Genomic DNA, 16,315 nt, shown 5'->3' on the forward strand with positions numbered 1-16,315 from the left:
ATGTGAGTTGGCTACTGTCAGTAATCTGGCATTACTTCGTACCAATACAAGCAGCACAGGAGATTATACACACGGAAACACACATATACACACATTCATACACGTGTGTGAGTGTGTGTTTGTGCGTCCGTGCGTGCGTGTGCGATACGGAGAGAAACCATAAACCCATCTTGCATTGTTTGAAGCAATAACCTGGTGTTGACAAAACATACAAGGTAAGGATAAATGGATGTTTATTTATAGTTAAAAAACACAGGTGCTAGTTAAGGAATTCAAGGTGAACGATGTTCATTAAAATCTTCCTAATATCTTTTCACCAACAATGGTGAACTGTCCGTGTTCTACATTGGAGCTGACTGTACGTGTCTGGTTTGGCTGTTGCCCACCGACGTAGATATTCATCACACCTGAGGAGAAATCAATATTTACTCACATAGTTAAGTGTTCTTTACAAGCCGTCAGTTGCATCGCTGTGACAATTGTCCGCTGACTTCTTAAGGGATAATTTATTTCAATAGCTTAGATTTAGAAGCCACAAGACGTTTCATCACAGGCAAAACAAGTATTTCCATCAGAGGCCAAGTTTGTGAATGGCGGGTGCTATGGATAGGGGCTTGCTTACCCTTTTCGCCAACACCCGGTGTCATTACTAATATTCAGTGATACATTCCTATAACTTTCATTGCTAACATTTTTCTTGTTTCACCGTTCATATAATTTCCATTGCTATCTTTTTCCTTTTACACCAATTGAATTTGCTTCTGATAATAGTGAAGACTGAGTATTCTTTTGCAATGACGTTCTATAATTGATTAAACTGGGTCGATTGTATTCTGCTGGTGGACTGAAGTCCCCTAGATTCATCAATTGCTCAGTAGTATATTCAAGTATGTTGAGTCCACTTCAAAATAAATGTTTGGTACGAGACTTTAAAACTTACTCCCAGTGTGCTGCACAACTAATCTTTTTCCCAGTTTTACTTATTAGCATCGGGATCTCTGTACTTCTACACAGCAGTTGTAGTTCCACATTTTCTAACTGGAGTTTTCGGTTGATCGATCACCTGATTGTCAGTTATTTACAGACCCCGTCCCATGGCAGGAGTACCACTGCGCAGCGTCAGGCATAAAATACTTCCACTTACAGGCAAATGTTCTGAATGGCCGATTTTCCTTTTCGCGAACTCCTGGAGTCGTCACTGATTTCAATGAACCGTTCATATAATTTTCACTTCTATTATCCCTTTTTTTACAGCAAACGTGATATGTTTCTGAGTATAGTCAAGACAGGATATTCTTTGGCACTGCATGCTTGTTGTTTAACGCCGCACTCTGCAGTATTCCAGCTGGACTGGCGGCGGTCTGTAAATATTCTAGTCGGGACCAGACTATCCAGTGAACAGAATGAGCATCGATCTACACTTTGGATTAGATGGCATGTGTCAACCAAGTCAGCGAGCCTGACCACCCGATCCCGTTGCGACACGCACGGGTTGCTGAAGATCAACTCTAACCCGGGGCGGTGAGGTAGCCTAGTGGTTAAGGCGTTCACTCGTCACGCCGATAACCCGGGTTCGATTCCCCACGTGGGTACAGTGTGTGAAGCCCATTTCTGGTGTACCCCGTCGTGATATTGCTGGAATATTGCTAAAAACGGCGTAAAACCCAACTCACCCACTCAACTCTAACCCGGATCTTCACGGGTCTATTTTGCACTTTCTGAAGTTACTAATAAGGCATGAAGTTTATTTAGACTAAATTCAGATTTGACATTTCATATCAATCAACAATTATTACATGAATGTGGTTAAAGCATATATTCAAACGTAAGATGATGTAAGAGTAATCTCTTACGCAATGTGATCAAACAATAATCTCACTCGTAATATGATCAAACAATAATCTCACTCGTAATATGATGAAAGAATGGTCTCTTACGTAATATGATCAAAATATAATCTCACACAAAATTCGAGCAAATTCATCGACAGAATTGTAAATACAGGATTTTGTTCTAAACACCAAGGACCAACACAATGTTTTTGTAAAGACAGCTCAACGCGGAGACTATTAGCATTTAAGGAAGCACGCATGTACTCGCCTTGTTTAATGACCCATCCAACATCATCCTGCCAGACCGCCATGTCCCTTGCCGCTATACTGAAACCGAAGCCTATATACCATCCTTGTTGTACACCTACACGTAGAAACTGAACCAGCTTCACCTGGGGCACAGTCATTGATGCATTCTGCCATGAGATATACACCTGAATTACCTGAAATATACAGAAAACTACATTTGACCACAGAACGACATACTTAGTCCGGAAAGGTAAAGAATTTACGACGTCTGAGTTGAATATTGGTGAACAAAAAATAAAGACACATGAAGTATTCACTGAATGTTTCACATTAGTATTTAAGAATCTTATAGTGTTTATTATAAGGTGTATGCTTCTCTCGAGGGTAATACCGTCTGATGTACGCTTCTTTGTAGCAGTGTCACCCGAACAGGTAGCAGAAAATGGGTACCCAGTGGGATAAGTCATGTGACTTTAACCTTCTTAGGTAACTTGGGTATTCCGGGGTAATTCCGTGCTGTGCTATTGCTTGTTAGTGCTATGAGCATATCTAGTGTGGGGTTTGGCGCTATATAAATGGACACATTGTTATGTTTTACAGATTAAGATGAAAAATGCATCAGAGAGGGTTCCGGTGATCTTAGCACAGTCAGGCTGGTAATGCTCATCATCAGCTCAGGGCCCTTGTCCCTTCTACACGCAACCCAGCCAGCGAATGGGACTTCTCCCAGGAAACGCTGCCTAGTCGAACCCACAAAGAACCTTCCGGAGAATATGTAGACTCCCCAACACTGCAGCCTTCTGCATTATCCAGAGTGTCAGAAGGGGTGTGCTCCCGGTGGAGAACCCGGGCACTCTCCTGATCTGTGTCAAGAGATCAGGAGGTACCAGGCAAAGGGCACCGAGAACAATGGGGAGCCTGACGACAGTGTACTTGGGAGGCAAGCGAGACATTTCAGAGGCGAGGTCCGCATATTTAGCATGCTTTTTTCCTGAATCTTGCCAATCACATTGGTGTCAAAAGGGACAGAAAATTCAATGATATAAATAAATTCATTGGCTTTATCAAAAAGGACAAGATCAGGTTTGTTGGCTGGAATTCTTCTGAGGCTGTAGATAGGCCTATTCCACAGAAATTTGAAAGCATCTTTTTCCATGACGCCCTAGGCATGTTCAGGGTCGTACCATGGATGGACCTCAGAGTCAAAGCCACAGACATGGCGGAGACGGTAGTAAAAGCAACGAGCCATGCCATCATGTCGTTTAAGATATGCTGTTTGTGTCAAGGAAGAGCATCCACCGACAAAGTGTTGGACACTCTGTGAATTCATTGGAAAGTCGACATTTCATATTGGTATTTCTTTAAGAATCACATTTTGGCAATTACGAGTGGGAACTGACTGGTCATGGCCAGCAAAAATTGAAAACCCTCAGTTTCACATTTAAGACCAGCCGACTTCATCCAGGCAAAGGAGTCAGTGGGATGACTTTTCTGTTCCCACACTGCATATATACACGGTACAGTGGTTTCTCAGAAAGCTTCTCCACATAAGACCGACTCTGGGCAGACTTGGTGAAGGTACAACGCCATCAACAAATTCAACCTCAAATTTCAGATTCTATCCAACAACCCTAGCGCGCTTAAAATAGCTGTGGAATTCCTTGCTTTCATCTTGACTCTTTACATATATCACCAGAGGACCATCCGAAAAATAAATATGTGCAAAAGTGCACAAAAGAATTCCATCATGAAGAGCCTCCACATTACTCAGACCCCGACCTACAGAATTTATTGGCATAATAAACGATTGAGAGAGGAACGAGGGTGGTGGGCTCTGTTATCAGACATGATCTTTCTGGTCAGGCGGTCAAGACTCTAGGTATTTTGTTTAGTCCAATCAACTACTTCAAAGGAATAGGAAAGGACTGGCACAGCAAAGGTATTGGTAGCTTTGACATTGTTTCGAGCATTTAGCTCAGAGCTCCAGGTTTTCTTTAAGCGAGATTTATACTCAGCCCGAAGTTTGTCTTGAATCTGTGCATTCTGGAGTTTGTCTCGAACTTGCTTTCCAAGATAGGCCTGATCTTCCACAGGATGCTGAATAACTCCTTTCACTTATTACTTGACCGATCAATCATTATTTACTTTGTCATGTTTCAAATGAAGAGTATGACATTTGTCGAGTCCAAATGTCATGCCAAAATCATTAGAAAAGGGCTCGACAAAGAGAACCTGTTCTTTCAATTGGTATCTCCTTTGGCAAGGAGCTTGATGTCATCCATGTAAAGGAGATAAGTAAGTGATGTTGGTGATCTGTGCTGAGGATTGCTTGGATGGTAACCCTCCTCTTTATTGAGCTCAAAGGATTTAAAGACAGACAAAAAAGCAAAGGACTGAAGGAGTCCCCCTGGAATACTCCCCTTCTGATTGGAATAGATTCCGAAGTCTGCACCTGCCCTTATGAGTACATCTCAAGTTGAGTCGACCAGCTACTCATTAAAGACTTGAGTAAATAAAAAAGTCGCTCACATTTCCTACACTTGATGACTTTGCTAGTTTGACAAGGATCCAATGCCCACCCTGTGCTATGATCAGATTACTTTCTTGTTATATATCACTTTTCATTATAAATTTAGTTTCAAGTCATAAAATCGTGAGATCTAAATACACATTTAACCTCCGGGGTAACACACCTATCGTTTGTGATCAATCTAGTGCAGGTGTTCTATTTTATGATACTTCGGTACAGATGTAGATCTACTGTGGCAAAATTTCATTTGCTAACATCGTACCGGTTCTTACCTATACACATGCACCCAGTCAAGCACACAAGTAGAAAAACAGGTGCTCTATAAACAGTAAATATGTACGATAAACATATTCTAACATGTCGTGCTACAGCTAACTATTCACAAAATGTGACAAACAGTTCTGTTTATGACTGGACCTACTTCATCTCCATCATAGTTCCCGGTGTTGTTTACAATCAGCCTTCCCGACAAGTCATCACCAGCATTCACTTCCTTGTCGAAGCTGAAGTTCGAATATTTAAACGTTGTGTAGGAAAGCCCATAGCCAAATGGGAAAAGTGGTTCTTGGGTGAAATACCAGTACGTCCGCTCCGCCATAGAGTAATTGGTCATAGCTGGAATCTGAAAACATGGTTAGTGCGCTTAGTAATTCTGTGTTACTCTGATAAAGGAACAGAATAAACTTGTTTCACTTAATATCTGTTCATCTTATGCTAATGATCAACATCTACGGACTGTCCACATGCAACATGCAAGCCCTTTATAATGGAACAATAACATGGTAGATAAGGACAATCGTTATAGATGAACAACTTTTTTTATTCACCTGATGCGACGTTTCGATACAGATTTAGGGGATAACTGTACTGTGTTTGACCAATCAGAACTCGTGTTACGTACTAAATTGAATTAGAATTCTGTATATATCTGTTTGACAACGATACAAGAATTTGTATTGAAAAGTCGCATCACCTGAATAAAGAAGTTGTTCATCCATAAAGTTTGTCCTTATCTGACTCTCCAACTTCTAAAAATGCCACTCAAAGAATAACGTGGTAATGAACAACCATTGTCATGTCTGATTTACTTCTCGTTGTATGAGTACCTGCTCATCACTGGCTGGCCATGTGTAGCTCAGCCTCCCCCCAGGGGCAGAGAATGAACCAAAGTTGGTCAGGGATATATACTTCTAACTGTATGAGTACCTGCTCATCACTGGCTGGCCATGTGTAGCTCAGCCTCCCCCCAAGGGCAGAGAATGAACCAAAGTTGGTCAGGGATATATACTTCTAACTGTATGAGTACCTGCTCATCACTGGCTGGCCATGTGTAGCTCAGTCTTCCCAGGAAGTCCTTCCCCAGGGGCAGAGAATGAACCAAAGTTGGTCAGGGATATATACTTCTAACTGTATGAGTACCTGCTCATCACTGGCTGGCCATGTGTAGCTCAGCCTCCCCCCAAGGGCAGAGAATGAACCAAAGTTGGTCAGGGATATATACTTCTAACTGTATGAGTACCTGCTCATCACTGGCTGGCCATGTGTAGCTCAGTCTCCCCCCAAGGGCAGAGAATGAACCATAGTTGGTCAGGGATATATACTTCTAACTGTATGAGTACCTGCTCATCACTGGCTGGCCATGTGTAGCTCAGTCTTCCCCCAAGGGCAGAGAATGAACCAAAGTTGGTCAGGGATATATACTTCTAACTGTATGAGTACCTGCTCATCACTGGCTGGCCATGTGTAGCTCAGTCTCCCCAGGGCAGAGAGAATGAACCATAGTTGGTCAGGGATATATACTTCTAACTGTATGAGTACCTGCTCATCACTGGCTGGCCATGTGTAGCTCAGTCTTCCCCCAGGGGCAGAGAATGAACCAAAGTTGGTCAGGGATATATACTTCTAACTGTATGAGTACCTGCTCATCACTGGCTGGCCATGTGTAGCTCAGTCTTCCCCCAAGGGCAGAGAATGACCATAGTTGGTCAGGGATATATACTTCTAACTGTATGAGTACCTGCTCATCACTGGCTGGCCATGTGTAGCTCAGCCTCCCCCCAAGGGCAGAGAATGAACCATAGTTGGTCAGGGATATATACTTCTAACTATAGGAGTACCTGCTCATCACTGGCTGGCCATGTGTAGCTCAGCCTCCCCCCAGGGGCAGAGAATGAACCATAGTTGGTCAGGGATATATACTTCTAACTGTATGAGTACCTGCTCATCACTGGCTGGCCATGTGTAGCTCAGTCTCCCCCCAGGGGCAGAGAATGAACCATTGTTAGTCAGGGATATGTACACAGCGTCTCCAGCAGTTTGACCAGGAAGATAACATTCCAAGATGGCGGACACTCCAGGGTTGTCCACGGCCCAGGATATCTCAACAGGACCGCCATTAAACAATAACAGCACAACCGGCTTCGAGGCTGAAATATGATCCAGTATTTCATGTGTAAGAAATTACTTTTATTTTCAATTCCTTCTAGTCCCAAGGCATTGATGGGTTGTCAAAGATACCGGTCTTCGTTTCCTTAGGCGTGTCAGGATTCGAAGCCCAGGTTGGCTCTGATCATATTTTATGATCCTTGGTTTGTTACATAGCACTTTAGAGCCTTATGATATTGCAAAATGTTTAACATCCATGATAGGTATCACTTCGGTCTACACCATGGCAATGTGCTACTTGCTGTGATACAACTGAAAAGAGGGGTAAGCTTTCTCTCTTCCTTATACTGTATGACCAGGGCTTTACCTCAAGATTTATCAGACGGTGACATTTACCAACGTCTCCAGATGTACCTACTGTTGGCGACGACGTCCTTCAACAGCTGCAGCTGGCTGCCCGGCAGCAGTATGGTGGTCCGGTCCTTACCCTCAGACTCAACAGAGGTACCTATAACAAACAGTACACCAGGGGTGACGTCATATTTGTGTCAAATGGTGCAGCTATCACTGATGTATGTCGGATGGCCATCACCGTAGTATAATATATCTAAACACGTGGAGGCAGGTGCAGTCGAGGACATGGGTAGTTCTGCTCATGTAGTGCAAATATTAGAGGCTATGTGTATTGTGACCCTCTATTCAATTTGCATTGTGACCCTCTATTCAGTTTGCATTGTAATCCTTTATTCAATTTATGGCAATTTATATTGCGATCCTTTATTCGATTTGCCTTGTGGTCCTTTATTCAATTTATATTGCGATCCTTTATACAATTGGCATTGTGATCCTTAAGTCAGTTTGCGTTGTGACCCTTTATTCAATTTGCAGTGTGATCCTTTATTCAGTTTGCATTGCGATCTTGAGGCCACGTAGTTTGTCAAGCTACCTACAAGAGCCGTGACACTTGTCGCCTCAGACAGACTCGTCCACTTACCATGTCCAAGACAGACAAAGACAACATCTGCTCCATATATGGCGGCTGTCACTGCCTGGGCATCATACTTCTGACACCAGGTGTCATTGCATCCCGAGGCCAAGGACACCGTGCTGGCTAGTCTCTTGAGCCCCATGTACGGTGTGACGACAAAACGGGGATCTGGAAAGGCTGTGTAGTCCCCGAACAGATCCTGACTGTCGTTGGACATCGGCCCAACTACCTGCAACAACAAAATTACAGTACACAGTTGGAACAAAGCATCTGTTTATGTTTCATCACCAGGCTTCGTCCACGACCATCATTGCATAACCTTACATACTGACGGTCGGTCGAAGCACTCTTATCCTAAGATTAAAAATTGTTTGTCGTGAGCAATTAAAGCCTCTTGCAACAGCGACTACAAGCATCAAGCCTCCACATAGCACCTTGACGATCTTGATTTAAAAGGCGTGGCATTTCCAAACAAAGAATACAATTTATTCAGCGCACCTGTTGCTTAAAGCCAATCCTTCCCTAGAGACCCCCCACCCAACCCCCCCAAACTTACCCCCTCAGAGAGAGATTAATTATCACAGATGAGTCACACCAAGATGTCTCACACATATGTTGACACGACAACAGCGAGTCAGCTTTTGATATAGCACTGATCACAAGCCATGTACATACAGCATGTTGAACTTGGCTTGGATGGAGGTTTTAGGATAACTTTTCTGTAGCCTCTTTCTCTAACCAACTGACTCTGCTTATGAAGAATATCATAACTGCAGCTTGTAATTTAATAGCATTATTTGCACCTGTCGACAATTCGGCTGCTGCTTTTCACAAAAACATAAATGGGGAAGGGCCCCAAGGACACCTAACACAGGCGATTTTCAAACCTGTTGTTAATGAACCCAGGCCGACAAACTTGGTTCATTACAAAAGATGTCCAAAGGTAATCAAAGTTCGGTCCGGCCACACATGCAGGGTAAAAACTTATGAACCTTATAAACTACATTTGTTTGCATAATCATCAAAATCCGGAGAAATAATGTACGTATATCCCATGTATAATCCTTTTTGATGAATTTAGCCAAGACGGAAATATTTACTGAATTGAAAAAGGAGTGCTTTAAAAAAATTGAGTTTTCTGTAAAATACATCTGTGGGGTAATCCACTGACACTGCATGTGGGGAAGACATATTAATGACCCACGGAGTTGACAGTGGGCTAAAACAGTTGACTGCTGACAGGACAATGTACACTGCCGTCTTCCAGCACACCCTTTAAGTAATTGGTAATATTAAGTATTTGTAAACTTTGTGGTGGTGAATTTAAACGATAGACCTTTTATTTATATACTTGTGACTGGTGAGAGGACAGTTTTTAAAACTATGATTAAGATCGTCTCAATAACTGAAGGATGCTCATACATTACCCTGACGTAAGGATACCCGTGAAACCGGTGTACAGGTGTAACAGGCCAGATCAGCCCCTGTCCACATTAAACACGGGTATAGTTTGGCCCAGGCAAGATTATACCCCGGGGAATAAATTGTCCTAGGCCAAACTATACCCGGTGTGTAAAACAGCCTAGGTAGACTGTGCCCCTCCAGGCCAGAATATAGGCTTTGACAGAATTAACACAGTATATTAAACAATCATGATCATTTTGATGTTGTTATCAGCGTTTAACTGGTACAGTTACACATACAGCAGTGAGCACTTAGAAGCTGAAGTTTCAGAAGATTATACATGTTATCACATTATGAAGAGAAAAGTTAACTGAGCGATATGAGTTGGTCTAGGTCAGTTTAAACCTGGAGTATAAATTGGTCTGGGACATAATATACCCAGGTATAATCAAGCCTAGGCCGCTTTAACCCAGGTATATCTAAGCTGGGCTATACAATATGAGTGTGTTTAGGTCTACGCCGCTTTTAGCAATATTCCAGCAGCATCATGGCGGGGGACACCTTCGTCGTGACGAGCCAACGCTTTAACCACTAGGCTACCCCACCGTCCCTGGGTGGGGTGGGGTGGGTGGGGTGGGGTTTATAATCTGTCCTGTGTGGTATGAATTGGCCTAGGCCATAATATACCCAGGATATATTCTAACCTAGGCTGCTTTAATCCCGGGTATAGTTTGGTCTAGGGTATACTATGGTCTGTTACGGTTAGAATTATCTTTAGTAACCCATTCTTGTTGTAAGAGACGACTAACGGGATCGGGTGGTCAGGCTCGCTGGCTTGGTTGACACGTCATCGTATCCCAGCTGTTGATCACTATCTTGTCTTGTCCAGACTCAATTATTTACAGACGGCCGCCATATAGCTGGAATATTGCTGAGTGTGGCGTTCAGCAACATAAAATCCAATCCAATTAAATCAATAACTAGCTGTGCATTACGTTATAGTGATTGATAAAACAACCAATGCTTTTCTATGAAAACATCATTTCCAATGATACCAACAGCTATTTTGTTGAAGTTCTTCTTGAGCGGCAGTGTGTTTTTGTCGTTCTTCAACAACACAAATGTGTTGATGGCCGCCCTGAGTGCTAGCTCCCTGTGTTCCAAGCTGAGGACAACTTCATCCTTGTCCAGAGTGGAATAAGGGTTCATGCTGGGTGGGTCGAACTCCCCGATCCGGAAGCGGGTATAGAAGAGAGGTTTTACACTCTCCCGGACGAAGTCTTCAGTCAACTTGCCTTGTTCGATGGCAGGAACTAGAACACACAAGTGTTACGTTGTATCACTTGCAGCTATGTATATATTCTCTTTGTTTCTAATCTCTGCATCACTTGCTTGATAACGGTGTTAGTATCTACACTCAAACGTCGCACTCATTGAAATAAAGAAGTTGACTATCCATAGAACTTGTTATCCTTCATCTTTACAACTTCTGAAAATGTCTCTCAAAACAGTATAACGTGGTCCAGCAGTGTGCACTACGGATTGGACGGCGAACCTCCCAGAAACAGGTCAGCCTATGATGAATAGGCATATTAGGATGTTCATTCTTGAGGGAGAACTATCAAAGGCTACAATACGTTAACTGATTGGACTAGACATTCACTTGGTACTTAATGTAAGCGTATGTTGGCAATAATACGCTTCGATCAAAGGGCAGGCTTTCTATAAAGAATACGTTACTAAAACAATAGAACAAGACAAATCAATTTGGCAACATAAACAAGGTAAAATATTTCCGTTTCATTTGGGACCAAACGCTGCGTGAACTCTCAAATGTTCATTTGAGCCTTAATAATCTAGCAAAAATCATGTGTTTTTTTGTTTTGTTTTAGAGAAGGTATTGAGTCAACAGGTTGTCAGTTTGGAAACACGAATACCTTGGTAACAATTTCACGTTGTCACAACGTTATGCTTTCGTCGTTACAACGTTATTCGGTGGACTCCCATATACGTTGTCACAACGTTGTGGCCTGACGTACTTTACGTTGTCTTAACGTTCTGTTCAACGTTAATAGTTAAATAGTATTCCCAGCAGCGAACAGTACATAAGCAGAAAGTTACATCAATGGTTATTCGCCATTTTGCATTTGCGCTTGACTTCACTATCTCCGGCGATCTAATTGGCTAACGCATAACACTGAATGAATGGATTATTATGTGTTTCTTCAAAACATATTTTTACTCGTGATATCGGGGATGGAAGGCGTTTGAATTTCCCTCTCATTTTTGCACGTGCATTTGTTTTCATTTTATTAACCAACTTGATTGTCGGTGGTAGTCAAGACAAGCGCTGACGACCTAGTTTTGTATACTTCCGGCACAGCAACTCGGTCTTAAGCGATTTAATAAAAACAAACAAATGCATCCCCACGGAAAGCTTGGGTACATGCCTCCTACACACATCAGGGATATGGACAAAAGCTTTTGGTACTTGTGAGACTTTGAAAATACGATATATTGATTGATGTGTGCGTAATTGTGCGGTTTTCGATCATGTCGCCGTATTTCTTTGACGAACCTTCACATACTATACAGTAGGGGGGCTGGAGACTAAACCGGGGCTTAGTTTATCGATTTTCTGACCCGCAGTGGCGTCCTATGCCCACAACCTTCCCACAGGGTGGCGAAAACGTTGTGTCTCTGCTGGGTACCAAACCTTCATTAAAGTCTGGTGCTGTCTTCATCCTAACATTGTGTTTCTACGCTCTCACATATGACACGTATGTAGCATGTGCATCACATGTATTTCGTAAAGACAACATGATGTGGGTACCACTGAACCACTGAAGGAGCTAGCTTTGCTGGGTTCTACATCGCATATCGGCTTGAAGTCACGCGCAGCGCAAAAGATATGACGTCACAGTCAAATGTAGAAACAATTCCTAAAACTTGACGTGCAGACTATTCTCTGTATTTTGTCTGCAAAAATGAATGTATTGCCTGACACACCTGGTACAGAACAATCACCGTAATTGTGGGTATTGTTAACCTCTGATTGTACACGCCATTATTTTAAAATGTTTACATGCAATGACTGAGAAATAACTTATCTGAAAATTTTATTTTTGGGAGGTTAAATCTGAGAAGTTTATGGTGAAAGAAAACCGAGTTCCACGGATAGTCAACTTCTTTATTGCAATGAATGCGACGTTTCGGTGTAGGTACTAATACCGTTATCAAGCAATGAATGCGACGTATGGTGTAGATACTGATACCGGTGATAACGATGTTAGTACCTACACCGAATCTCGCATAGAATTGGTTTTCCCTCAGTTTTACAACTTCTCAAATGCCTCTCAAAGAAGTTTATGGTGTTTAGAAACCTCTGATTGACCAATCAGAATATAGTCTCCCAAATTCTGTAAATGGTAGTTGGTAGTCTGTCATACAGACCCTGACACAAATACATCCAAGAGAGCCCATGCAAGTCTAGAATATGTGGCAAGTCTAGATTTCCACAGTTTATGAAAATGAAGAAAGTCTCTGGGCTCCTTTTCATTATATTTTATGATTACAATTTAGGAACATTTTGTAAAATATGGTCATGTCAGTGACTAGTTGTTAGTCTAGGTAGTTTGCAATGCAAATGGCCCTCTGAACCTGCGTGGTCTTCGATGGTCGATTGATACATGACTTAGTAGATATTCTACTTTGTGAAAATACAGTGATCAAAAATACAACAGGTAGACATTGAAATCAGCTCCAACATTTCTAAACGACGACTGCCATGACCCCAACAAGCGGTACATTCTGACACCGATACTTACTGATAGAGTTATAAATCTTCCAGTCTCCCCTTGCAGTTCCAGGTTGCAGCCGGCGTTCAGACACGCCGCCGCCGTATCGACGCTGTTGTTGAGGTAGTGGTGGTTTGTAATGATGGAGGTAAGCTCGCCGGCGTCAGAGGCGATATATCCTTTGAAGTTCCACTCTCCCCGAAGTATGTCTGTGAGCAAGGCCTTGTCCGCACACGCTGGTACGCCGTTGATACTGTGGAGGTTTGTTAGTCGCAACAGCTATGCATGCACTAAACTAAATGTTCTAACACAATACTATGCATGCACCAAACCAATGTTCTAACACAATACTATGCATGCGCCTACCCAATGTTCTAACACAATACACAATGCGCCTATGCATGCGCCTATGCATGCGTTATAACACAATACTATGCATGCGCCTACCTAAATGTTCTAACACAATACTATGCATGCGCCAAACTAATGTTATAACACAATACTATGCATGCACCTACCTAATGTTATAACACAATACTATGCATGCGCCTACCTAATGTTCTAACACAATACTATGCATGCGCCTACCTAATGTTATAACACAATACTATGCATGCGCCTACTTAATGTTCTAACACAATATTATGCATGCGCCTACCTAATGTTATAACACAATACTATGCATGCACCAAACCAATGTTCTAACACAATACTATGCATGCGCCTACCCAATGTTATAACAATACTATGCATGCACCAAACTAATGTTCTAACACAATACTATGCATGCAACTACCTAAATGTTCTAGCACAATACTATGCATACACTTACCTAAATGTTCTAGTAAAGTACTATGCATGCAGTACCTAAATGTTCTACTGCAATGCTACGCATGCACCTACCTAAATGTTCTAATGCAAAACTATGCATGCACTTCCCTACATGCTCTATAACAATACTATGTGATTACACAATGCCATTTAGACAGTGGTCAAATGCAATATATGTTATATTTGGGATTACACTTCCTTAGTAAAGTACAAATACTAGTTCATTTTTGGGTTGAGTCCTATCCGGGATTCGAGCCCACGCCCCCATAGAGTCAGGCACCAAATCGCCAGTACTCAAATCGCCAGCACACTGTGTGTGATTTGGTGCCTGACTCTGAGGGTGTGGGTTCGAATCTCGGGTGAGACAAATATAACATATGTAAAAGTACTATGTATACATCTACCATATGTTCTATAGCAGTACTATGTATACACCTACCATATGTTCTATAGCAGTACTATATATACACCTACTATATGTTCTATAGCAGTACTATGTATACACCTACCATATGTTCTACAGCAGCACTATGTATACACATACCATATGTTCTATAGCAGCAATACGTATACACCTACCACATGTTCTATAGCAGTACTATGTATACCCCTATCATGTGTTCTATAATAGTGTTATGTAGACACCTACGACATTTTCTATATCAGTACTATGTATACACGTCCCTACTTGTTCTATAGCAGCACTATCTATACACCTACCATATGTTCTATAGCAGTACTATGTGTACACCAACCATATGTTCTATAACAATATTATGTATACACCTACTATATGTTCTATAGTAGTACTATGTATACACCTACCATATGTTCTATAGCAGCACTATGTATACACCTACCATATGTTCTATAACAGTACTATGTAGACACCTACCATATGTTCTATAACAGTACTATGTATACACGTCCATACTTGTTCTATAAAGATAGCGTGCATGCTCCTTCCTAAATGCTCTGTAACAATACTATACATGCATGTTAATAGTTTTTCAGTCTACGGCTGTGGTAAGTTACCTGTTGTAGGCACAGACAAAGGCGTATGTCCCCGACTCCACACACCGCCTGAATGGGGGCAGGAAGTAGGTCCGCATGTCGTACTCCGACACCTGGTGGTGGGAGAAGAGTGAGTGAGTGAACACAGTGGTTGAACAGCACCATTGGTTAGTATTTCATGAATATCACGACGAGTCATCTTTATGACCCGTTGTGGATGTGGTACAAACATAGAAACACGTTCAAGGAGAGGCCCGTTCACCAAGTTGATGACCTGTGTGGGTGTGGTACTAACATTGAAACACGTTCAAGGAGAGGCCCGTTCACCAAGTTGATGACCTGTGTGGGTGTGGTACTAACAAACATAGAAACACGTTCAAGGAGAGGCCCGTTCACCAAGTTGATGACCTGTGTGGGTGTGGTACAAACATAGAAACACGTTCAAGGAGAGGCCCGTTCACCAAGTTGATGACCTGTGTGGGTGTGGTACAAACATAGAAACACGTTCAAGTTGATGAGTGGCCCGTTCACACCAAGTTGATGACCTGTGTGGGTGTGGATGATTGAAACACGTTCTGTGTGGGGGTGTGGTACAAACATAGAAACACGTTCAAGGAGAGGCCCGTTCACCAAGTTGATGACCTGTGTGGGTGTGGTACTAACATTGAAACACGTTCAAGGAGAGGCCCGTTCACCAAGTTGATGACCTGTGTGTGGGTGTGGTTCAAGGAGCGGCCCGTTCACAAAACATGGGTGTGGAAACACGTTCAAGTTGATGACCTGTGTGGGTGGTACCGTTCACCAAGTTGATGACCTGTGTGGGTGTGGTACAAACATAGAAACACGTTCAAGGAGTGGCCCGTTCACCAAGTTGATGACCTGTGTGGGTGTGGTACAAACATAGAAACACGTTGTCACCAAGTTGGGTGTGGTACAAACATAGAAACACGTTCAAGGAGAGGCCCGTTCACCAAGTTGATGACCTGTGTGGGTGTGGTACTAACATTGAAACACGTTCAAGGAGAGGCCCGTTCACCAAGTTGATGACCTGTGTGGGTGTGGTACAAACATAGAAACACGTTCAAGGAGTGGCCCGTTCACCAAGTTGATGACCTGTGTGGGTGTGGTACTAACAAACATAGAAACACGTTCAAGGAGAGGCCCGTTCACCAAGTTGATGACCTGTGTGGGTGTGGTACTAAACCAAGAACCCGTGAAGGTCCGGGTTTAGAATGAACCTTCAGCCGGATGGTCAGGCTCGCTGACTTGGTTGACACATGTCATC

The 16,315-nt window shown here is 42.6% G+C and overlaps 1 protein-coding gene across 1 annotated transcript; it reads right to left on the minus strand.

Annotated features, from left to right (window-relative positions):
- Positions 1-216: 216 nt before the first annotated feature.
- Positions 217-15,143, minus strand: LOC124274403 (xylan 1,4-beta-xylosidase-like). Its single transcript, XM_046709781.1, has 9 exons — positions 15,052-15,143; positions 13,216-13,438; positions 10,448-10,701; positions 7,991-8,213; positions 7,415-7,504; positions 6,829-7,037; positions 5,033-5,233; positions 2,101-2,275; positions 217-407 (listed from the first exon to the last, which is right to left on the minus strand). Exons 3-9 carry the CDS (start codon positions 10,595-10,597, stop codon positions 292-294), a joined length of 1,164 nt encoding a protein of 387 aa, XP_046565737.1. The 5' UTR covers positions 10,598-10,701; positions 13,216-13,438; positions 15,052-15,143; the 3' UTR covers positions 217-291.
- Positions 15,144-16,315: the final 1,172 nt, after the last annotated feature.

This window comes from Haliotis rubra, unplaced genomic scaffold, assembly GCF_003918875.1.
Source record: "Haliotis rubra isolate DU_JTF1 unplaced genomic scaffold, ASM391887v1 Scf190, whole genome shotgun sequence".
NCBI lineage: Eukaryota > Metazoa > Mollusca > Gastropoda > Lepetellida > Haliotidae > Haliotis > Haliotis rubra.

What these genes read in the sequence shown, in the direction of transcription:
- LOC124274403 (XM_046709781.1), bottom strand. Translation starts at nt 10,597, where the DNA reads ATGAACCCTTATTCCACTCTGGACAAGGATGAAGTTGTCCTCAGCTTG. An exon ending in GAAGGACGTCGTCGCCAACA is followed by an intron (nt 7,038 to 7,414) that starts GTAGGTACATCT and finishes ATCATATTTCAG; the next exon opens with CCTCGAAGCCGGTTGTGCTG. An exon ending in GGAACTATGATGGAGATGAA is followed by an intron (nt 2,276 to 5,032) that starts GTAGGTCCAGTC and finishes TGTATATTTCAG; the next exon opens with GTAATTCAGGTGTATATCTC.